This window comes from Pempheris klunzingeri, chromosome 8 (assembly GCF_042242105.1).
Source record: "Pempheris klunzingeri isolate RE-2024b chromosome 8, fPemKlu1.hap1, whole genome shotgun sequence".
Classification (NCBI taxonomy): domain Eukaryota; kingdom Metazoa; phylum Chordata; class Actinopteri; order Acropomatiformes; family Pempheridae; genus Pempheris; species Pempheris klunzingeri.
The window spans coordinates 11998822-12009337 of NC_092019.1; the positions used below are offsets into that span (position 1 = coordinate 11998822).

At 40.5% G+C, this 10516-nt stretch overlaps 1 protein-coding gene across 1 annotated transcript in view; it reads left to right on the plus strand.

Moving 5' to 3' along the window:
- sntb1 (syntrophin, basic 1) overlaps window positions 1–10033 on the plus strand; it is a 33865-nt gene extending 23832 nt beyond the window's left edge. The window contains exons 7-8 of the mRNA XM_070835769.1: window positions 5179–5411; window positions 7577–10033. Of these exons, the coding sequence (XP_070691870.1) occupies window positions 5179–5411; window positions 7577–7669 (326 nt within the window). The 3' untranslated portion in view covers window positions 7670–10033. The remainder of the gene's footprint in view (window positions 1–5178; window positions 5412–7576) is intronic.
- Window positions 10034–10516: the final 483 nt, after the last annotated feature.

Sequence of the window (10516 nt, forward strand, 5' to 3'; positions counted from 1 at the left end):
ACTGATATTTTGAGCAATTAGCAGAGTAAGGTAGCGCCCGATCCTGTAGTCGCAGCATTCATGTCTCTCGCACATCTGCTCTCCCCGTATTCAGTTCAGTCGCTTGTCTCACCTTACTGTGGCCTTAATCAAGTCATCAAGAATCAGACAGTCCTGTGCAGTGTTTCACATAGCAGAATATGAACAGATCTTTTAAAATATTCAAACATTAATTGAGAAAACAATCATGTGCCCAGAAGAAGTTCATGTTTACTTTTTGTTTTTTTTCTATCTTGAGGAAATAGTTTGAGAGTTCATAACTTGGGAAAACAGCCAGTCTGACGTGGTCCAGAGTTAACATAATCTAGCGTCCAGCACTTCTAAAGCTCACTAATTAACACGCGATGTCTCTCTTGTTTTATCTCTGTATAAACCTCAAGTCGGTCGAGGTTTAAGGGGGTTGTGTGTGCAGTGACAGTCTTTATGATGAGCAATGTTAACCAGCTGTTGGAAAGAGCCCAGAACTACTAAATGAACCTCGTGTTGACATTGTTTTATCAACCGCTGTTTCCAGGGTCAAGAATAAAGTTTGAGCCACAGATTTAAAACATTAGTTTATGACCAGCTTCAGACGGATCTGTTTAAAGCCAGTAATCATCTTTTTCTTCACGCACACACAACCAGCCTTCTCATTAACGCTGTCAAAGGTGACAGCTGAAAGACGTGTTCAATTGTCTTAGAGGTCGATTGGGTCTCTTTAATGAACAAGTAAACAGCTTAATGACTTGGAGGACTCTAAAAAAGCAATTCCACCTCTGTGTTTGTGGAAAATTAACCTTGTAACCTGCTGTGGCACTTGGGGTTTAATGCAGCAGGATGCAGTTTCAAAATATTAAGTACTTTACCTGCTGTTAATGTCATTTACCAGTTTAAGACAAATGACAGTGAAAGCAGAGTTTCTGTCCCTTAATAACCTCTTAGCGTTCCCACTTGTCGTGAGGGTAACAGAGTTAGTGTCTCCCTTCTCTCACTGTCGCTGTCTGTCCCTCATTTAGTCAGTTCCTCTATCTGTCTCTCAGTTATCACTCTTTGCCCCTCCTTCTGTCTTTTTCACTCACCGTCAGGCAGAGAGAAGGGCTTTTGTTTCAGCCTGAAAAGCCCCTTTCTCTGTGTGTGTATTCTGGTGGGAAACCCTGCTTGCCCTGCAGATCAAGGCTCTCAGGTAGAAGAGTAAAGTTTCAGCTCTAATTTTCACTCCTGAACACAGCAGACCCGGCACTCTTTGCCCCATTTACAACTGTTATGCCATTAGGGAAACATTTGTCCTGCCAGATTGTTTATACATCATTAGAGTAACATTACGCATTATGAGACTCATTTTTCATCATGAATGGGATGTCTCTTCAGGGTTCTGGGGATATTACACTGTATATTTGACTTTGTGCCTCATTTTTCTATTTGATTCACAGTGTTCCTCTTATCAACATTGCTTCATGAACTTGTAATCAACGCCCCTCTGTTGTTTTAGTGTGTTTAGTGTGTGATAAGGGCAGGAGAAATTACTGCTATATAGTGCTCTACTCCTGACAAAAAAGGGTCTAAAACCCACACTCGCAACCCACACTGGTCCAAACATCTCCAATATACCAACATAGCATGTAGAATAATGTGTATCACAATAGATTATTGATACAATACAAAACAGTATAGTAATTGTGTAACAGGTCAACTACTGAGAAAATGTCCATGATATTTCTATTACAGTGTAGCTTAAGAGAGATGTTTCTGTCTTTTGAAGCAGTTTATCTGTATTTGACAAAGAGAGTTCAGTCAGACACGTAAAGAAACTGACCTCTTATAGAAAACAGCTATACAGTGAGATTTCGTGGAAAGCGCTGTGCTCTTTGTGGGTGGTCTCAGAAAATCTGAGCAGCAACAAGGATTCTGCTGGGAAGCATTAAGGGGCCAGCATGCTCTATCAGAACTGTCGGATGGTTGAATAGCCCCCACACCCGTCTGACGTTGGATTAAGGGGGAACCATTTCTGTGACGTGACGTCCAACGTTCACACCAACCTCTCGCTGTGATTAATTGGCTGTGTCAAGTTTGACAAAGGAGCCGGAGCATAAACGCCTCCCTTTAGCTTTATTTTTTCACTACTTTTCACGTGTACAATCAAGCTGTCTGACAATGTGTGCCGTTATCCCCATTTTTAAATGATTATGCTCCCCCTCTCTATGATGGTCAGCCTTTCACTGCACCATCAAGTTTGCAATAACATCTATAAATGCTTATGATTTCCGATGTGGTCACATAGCACGTAGTAAGAATTTGGTCTGACTGAGTATACCCCGGCCCTCCACCCCCCCTCAACAAACAGATACATGAATATTAAATGCTAAAAATATAGCACATACAGTAAGCAGAAAGAGGAGGTGGCAAAGAGAGCTGCAACAGCCAACCCAACTGCGATTGCATGAAGCATCATGCGCAGTACACCTGCATGTATATGATTGGACACTACTCGTCAGCTGATAGTCAAGCAGCTGATGATTTCAGCGCTCTGCCTGAACTAAAGCTATGCTCCTTTTGTTATTTTTGACAGTTTCCCCTTCATGTAATGAATAAATCTGCAGTTTTATTTTATCAGCACACTTGCAGTTTGGTCTCTTATTTATACAACTGCTTTACAGTACAACTGCTACTAAGTGGCAGTAAACCTAATATGGCCCACCTTTGTTGTGGTGCTTGTGACTGTGAAAAGTTATGTCACAGTGAGTGTTTTTTATTTTATCTCTCTGCTGAGGGACAAATGTCGGGTTTTCAAAAATGCTTAAAACAGAAAATACACTAAATCAATTTGGCATGTGTTTCTAGGACTTGATTATATTGTTGTGAAATACAACTCATCCATCTGCTACTCTGCGCAGGGCAAATTACACACAAGAATTATATGCAAATTGTGTCTGACCATAGTCGTGGTATGTGTGTGTGTGTGTGTGTTACTGCGTACACATTTGCCAACCTTGGTTTCATAATCGCCTTTAGATAAAGAGAAGACAGAGGAAGGGATTTAGGTGTGTATGTGGTGATTAGCGTGTCTTGACTGACGACACGGATAAGTAGTCAGAGAATCTGCCTGTTGATAGTCGCACATGAGAGACTGAAGCACGCCACAGAGAGTAATAACACACACATACATTAATGGAAACACACATAGGTATTCTGAAACCCCCTAAAGAGAGAGACATGGAGATGCATATATGAGTGTGTGTTCTCTGTCATATATACACGCAAATGCACTTCTTTTCCTCACCACCACAGAGGCATTACACACACCCTCACTGCACACACATGTAAACACACACTCCCCCTCCCTGTACATGCTATACACACACATATCCTGCTCAGGCTGTCAGCAAACAATGGAAAGATAACAACTCTCTTCTCTCTCTCTCTCTCTCTCTCTCTTTGTCACACAAACATGTCGCTCAGTAGATCACATGTCCTCAAGAGAGAGGAGCTTATGCTGGAAATGAAGTTTTGCAGCACACAGTCTTCGTGTCTGCTTGGGGGGGGGGGGGGGGGGGGGCGCTCTGCCGTCAAAGCGGTGAAAGACAAAATGCAGCTAGATCACACTGTGTGGAGACGAGACAGGTTTGTCATTAAAGGGAGAAAGTGATGCGTAAATTGGGAGAGCAGATAAAGATAGTACACTCGGCTTTCAGCCAGACTCATGCTGTGAAGAGAGCGGGAGAGAAACAGAAGAGAAATGTTGTACTGTAGAGCGGAGAAATTACACTGTGCTGTCAGCGGGTTCGTCTCCATGTAAAGAGAGTAGTCTGTCACTGATATGTTTTAAGTCGTAATGTGTAATAGACATGAGACATGAGTTGGAACAGCGCCGGGGGTCCCTTTGATAGATAACTAATGTATTGATGAGAAATCAGTTGTGAAAGTTGTAGAATATATTTCAGTATTATAAATCTATAGTGAGCTGCAAGTTTATTCGGTTCATCTAGCTAAAACTAATGCTATATAAGAGGCGTCTCATCTAAAGAGACAGTAAATTCCTTCTGAACAGTAAAAGCAGCCAAAAATTCAATATTCAAAATGTATCAATTGGCGTATTTGTCAGTGGGCATGTATCATACTACATTATTGTCCTTATAAAATACTGTAGCCAAAATTAATGCTTCTGAGCAAGTTGTATTTAAAAACAAGTTACTGATTTTTTTATTTTACATGTGGAAGAGCTGTCTCATGTATTGAATGTCTCATGTTATGGCATTGGACACAATGTTTGGTTGTTTTGTGATTTTGCACCTTGTCTAGCCACATGATCACCTGTATCAAATGAATTAGATGAAAAAAGAACTAGCATATCGATGTAATTCGTCTTTTATATTTATAACATACTGTAGGAAACTAGAAGGGCATAGGAGAGCGCAGACCTACACCAAAGCCAATGATCCAGTCCTCTATGATATGCAAATCTGCAAGCACAACCACTAGCCTGTATTTGTCTGGATAGATTTCCAAAATTATGAGACAAACATAAAAAAAAACATTTGTTGTATGTTAAGGTGTTACAATTTAGTCAATACTGTTGCTTCCAAAATAGAATGGCTCCTTCCTTGGCCCACACTGCACCCTTTCACCAACTTCCATAAAAAACGGTCCAGCGTTTTTTCTGTAATCCTGCTGACAAACAGACAAACAAATGGCACAGGAAACATGGCCTCCTTGGCGGAGCTAATGAAGCACAAACATCCAACCTAGTAACGTAACACATTAATCATACTGAATGCGCCTGCCCATCCGATGCAAGCCGACACTTGGCACTTAAGTCATTAGACAATAGGTAATGTATATCCTCCCTAAAAGTAAAGACGAGAAAAGGTTTTCTAAGGACAGGGATGACATGCACTTTTGAGGTCAACAATTTGCTTTTAAAGTCGTCCTGCTATTTACATAAATGTCCGTGATTTAGAGTCTAACTTTTACCTTTTATTGTAATTTCTTATTCTATAATGCATGAACCGCGATAATGATTCAAACTCTGACTAGCATTTTAAGTGTTATTCCTGTCATCCAAACATTATTAATGCAGGATAAATGAAAAGAAAAGGATTTGTTCATGAGCATCTTGTTATCTAATAATCAAAAATTCAAACATCCTGTCTATTTATCATACAGGTTGTCTATACAGGAGTCAGGAGTGCCGGCTGGTGATTCACTACGAACAGGGCTTCTCTGTGCTGGCTGACCCCAAACTGCGAGATGAGGGGGAGAATGGGGAGGAGAGAGGAGCTCACACACCAACCAAACCCCGGGTGCTTCTCTCCTACCCTTACGAAAAACTAAAGATGTCCTCAGATGACGGCGTCCGCATGCTCTTCCTTGACTTTGGAGGGAAGGAGGGGGAGATCGTGAGTGTTTTCATTTTTAAAGCGTTATGCTGTGACACAGAAAATGTAGCTAGACAATTCGTGCTGATGGATTAAAAGAAAAAAATAAGTATTCAGTATCAAGCTTGCTTTGTTGTGGTCTTGTACTAGTCACAGGAAATAGAACAAGTTCATGCCCATTCTCAGGGGGATTCAGAGGGCCTTCTGGGAAATAAGGCAAAACACAAACTGGAGTACAACTATATGAGAGACGGGCAGAGCAAAAATGGTACAGCAGAAAGTAATTGCAGCACTTCATCACAAAATAACTCCTGAAATGAAACGAACCCTCACACAGTCATTGGTTTTAACGGGCGTTGGAGAGTGGAGTTTTCTTTAAAAATAACCTGTCACTTACTGTAAGAGTTTTAATCTGTTAACACCACTCAGCAGCTCACTGTGTGGAGGTCCAGGACCAATCGATGTTTTTACCTGAAAACAACTGCAAGTGCAAACACTACCACTCTCGCTGCACAGTATCCTCATCACTTCTGTTTTTAAAAATTCAGTTGTTAGTCGCTTTGATCTTATTTGACAATTCTGATGAATATCAATGTTGGTGTCAAGGGGATGAGCTCCGGTAGCTCTTTTATTACCTTCCCTTGGCACTTATACAAACTGGTTTCACCCAGAAAAACAACATTGATGTTTCATCATTCATAAAGCCACAGCACTGTGATTTACTATATGCTGAAAGTAAAGTGACAGTGACATCTAAAATATTTACTGTCTAGGCTTATGGGATTCAGAAATTGTAAACTCAGACTTTTTATAGCTACGCCTCGAACAGTCTGTATAACATTCCACGTCCAACTGCATATAAAAGTTCTGTCAGATACACTTGTGTTTGACTGCTCAGATTATGCTGAAGGCAAATAAGCAACGACTTTGGAGCTTTGATTCAAAACCCTCTGTTGGCTACCTTAGCAGAACAGATTTTGGTGTCGGTAACATTTCTGAATCCCATCACAGCCATTGTGGAGGATTTATGAAAATCCCAAGGCACTTGCGGATGTGGCTGATGGCTCATTAGCTCAACATTTGAAAGCAGAATCAGTTGGGCTTTTTTTCAAAGTGTCAACTACACTGTCATTAGTTGGCAGGGACTATGTATGTCTAATTTTATCACAGCAATTGACAGTTTATCTGCCTCATACAGAAAATGTATTATGGAGCTCGGGTCAAGATAAACCATTGATTATGGCTTGGAAAACAAAAATTATATACACACTCAACAAAGCATAGTGTATCCGCTAAAATCAGTATGCTAGCATTGTCTTTGTAGCACAAAGCACTGTTTACCATTTTCACCCTCTTGGTGTCGGGTGTTAGCATGCCAATATTTGCTAATAAGCATTAAACACAAAGCACAAGCGAGGCTGATACTAATTTCACATTTTTGCAGCTATTTGGTCATAAACCAAAGTATTGGACAAATTGATGCAATGATCACCACAGTTATAGCAATTCATCCTGAGGAGAAAGTGAATACCTGTGCTAAATTTCACTCGACGACTATTAGCTGAACCACAAAATGTTGCTGATGGGATTGCCGAAAGAAAAGTCAGGGGATCCTCAACTGACATTGTTGTGAAAGTAAAGCTTCTGCATTAGCATGGCTAAAAAAAAAAAAAAAGTTGTAGTCTGCTCAGATTTCATTGCACTGACTTTGCTGGTGATGAGGTAGCCTCTAAAACTTCCTCCATGTCAAATCTGACCAACAAAACAGTAGTTTAAGTGTGAATTTATAGGTTAAATCTCCCTACAGGCTTCAGGAAGAGGATGTGAGTCATAGTACCTGTGAAATCACCCTCTGTTGATTCAGGCTATGAACAGAGCTTTGTTCACAGGGATGTGGTGTTTGTGTGTGAGTACAGTGTTAAGCTCCAACCAGGCCCGTCTAATCCTTCCCTCACGGGGAACTATGTTGACTGAATAGTTATTTTTGAATATTTGTTATGGTTTCATGTTCTTAGCAAAGTCTTTCTACTCTTTCCGTCCCACACCTCTCACTCTTTCTGTCACCCCGTCTGCCTTGACGAACTCACATCTTTAAATCATATTGTCTCTGCTTTGCCCTGATCATGTTTTGCATTACTCTGTCTCGTTGTACTATTTAATTCTGTTGTTTTCCCTTCCTCCTCCAGCAACTGGACCTCCACTCGTGTCCGAAGCCGATCGTGTTCATCCTCCACTCCTTCCTCTCTGCTAAGATCTCCCGCCTGGGTCTAGTGGCCTGACTTCTCTAAAGGGGCATGTCATCTCCTTGAAATCCACCTTGTCCTTCCACCTCTCTGCAGCCTGCATGCAGCAAACCACGTCAAGCTCCTTCAGTCGGGGTCCCAAGTTGAGTGAATGTAGCTTCTATCTGGTCATTGGCCTTTTATGGGTCTCCAACTCCAAGTTAAAGAAACCCCAGACAAACCAATCCAGATTTGGTCAAATGGACAGGCTTTTTGGGATAAACCCTCCCTTTCAGGGCTGCATGGACTGAAGTGTTGCCTGAAGAACCACAGAAGAAAACATGAACAGGACAAGGAGCAGAGGGATGATACAAACTGACAGAGGGACATGTTTAAAGGAGCAGATTGGGCATTACTGTCACGTCCAGGGTTGGAAGGACAGGACTTGTGCAGCATGGTTGAGATGAATTCACTTTTAATCCAATCAAAATGTAATGGCAAACTGCCTTCCATTTACCAATTATATAATTTATTCACCATTAGCTCTGAAAGGACATTCTGAATCTTACTCTGTCATTTTTCTTTACCAAACACTTGACACACTGTGGAAAAACTTTATGCATTTGTCTTTGTTAGCGTTCCCTGAAATGTCTTGTTAGTTGTGTCAGCATCCATCATTGAAACTGGGAGGCACAGTCGCCTGCACAGTTTCCATCAACGTGACAGCTGACTCAAATTCAAAGAGTCACAGTATTCTTTTAACAGGTTGCACACAGTGACCATCTAGTGATTAAAGTATTTCAGTGTTTGACTGTTTTGACATTGATCTGAAGTCCGTTTTGATTCAGATATCAATCAAATAACCGCCATCGTGTTATCATTGGCTCAAGCATTCAGATGCTTTTTCATGTAGGCTATTGTTCATAACTCAAAAACAGGAAACAGCTCATACCTGATTCATGTATTTAAGTATAGCTTGTCCACAACAGATCCAGGCAGCATTTACTCATGTATTTCTGATCGATCTAATCAACTTCAGTTTTCTCAGAAATTCATTCACATTACATTCACAACAAGGATAAAGATGCATATGATTCAGTTTTTTCTTAAGGTTTTTTAAAGTACCAAACTATGAGGCAATGCTCACAATACCTTGATAAACACACTTTGACAATATAGTTAAAAGCAATACTTAGTTGCAGAGTTAGATGACTTTGTGTTACATATGAAGCTACAGCCAGCAGGCGGTTAGCTTCGCTTCGCTTAATGACTGGCAACAGAGAGAGGGAGACAGCCAGCCTGGCTCTGTCCAGAGATAACAAAATCAAACTACCAGCACCTCCAAAGGTCACTAATCAACACATTATATCTCATTTGTTTAATCTGCACTGTGCTAGTAGGCAGATTTAGATAAATTTGGACAGAACCAGGTAGCCAGCTAGTCTGTAAACAGATAAATCTGATAAGATAATGTTTTGAATCTCTCTCAAAGTCTGTCAGACATCAGTTGAGAGAACAGTCTACAGCTGCTGGTTAGCCTAGCTTAGCATAAAGACGATCACTGCCCCTGTCCAAGAAATAATCTGCCATGTATCCGAGCACAAAACCAGATTAGCTGTTTCTCCTTCACTGTTTATGCTAAGCTAACCAGTTACTCGCCATAGCCTTATATTTAATGGACCCTCCTCCTTTTACTTAAGAGTGGACGGTGACCTACTCATGATTGTTTCATGATTATTTCTAATATTCATTTTGAAAACTGAAACTCAGTCAAACGGTGCCACAATCACCCAGTCAAATATTATTCATCCTTTTATTATTGCAAGGTAGCGATCATGGGATCATTCAATCCCGCTTTAGTCATGCAGGTCGTTATCTTTTTGGATGTTATTCAGCTGATCAAATCTGTATACAGCGCTGTCTCTAACATGGTTGGCTGCCAGGTCTTTCCCCGTGCCTTCAGACGACTGAGAAGAAAATAATTGAAATTTTGAAAGAACTTAATCATGCAGATCACATCGTAGGGGTGGAGCAACAATCTACTACTTTTAGTTGTGAGCACAGAAATACTCAACCAGCAGTAACTTTGTTCTCCCCTTTATATCCAACACATACACATTTCCAATAACCATTTACACACACACACACTGTGAACAATGATTTACACATTGTAATCCACACTGTAGAGCAAATATCATCCGTTTTGTTGATACTAAAAGATAGTGCAGGCATTGTAACACTGTTGTTCAGCTAAGAATCCAGCACTGACTGATAACCTCAAGTGGGGAGAAGCTTTTTGAGAAAAGGCTGCTTTGATATGTAGAAAACTCTGATGCCTTCGGCAGCTACTGTACTGTCACTCAGAATGACAAAGCATAGTTTTTAACTCAAACGGTGCACATAAATCATGTATTTAACAAAGGTGACATGGTGAGTTTGTTTTTATTGTCTTCAATTTATTATTTATCTGTTTCTCATCAACAGCAAATACAAATCAGCAGAAGCAGCTTAGAAAACGTGGCCTTGTGAGAGTTTCAATTTCACTTCAATCATATTAAGATGTAAATCACATCTACATTTTGTTTGCCAATTATGCTGGTACTTAATTATGTTTTGTTATGATATTAGTACAATGTTACGCTATTCCCCTCTATTCCCCCAGAGTTGAAATGAACTCTGTGAACACACGTTCGCTACAGCGCGACAGAAACAGGCACTATTTTATTTCGGAGACAGTTGAGATTAAATGTGCTGTACTTATTTACTGAGCGTTAGTGACACTTCAGCTTGATTTGGGAAGTGTTTTATTGGCCAGCTCAGCAGAAAGAATTCATGTGTCTTTAGCTGAGGAGCTTGAGATTAATTGGATTTCAGGCAGAGCTTAACACAATCGTAACTCTTTTG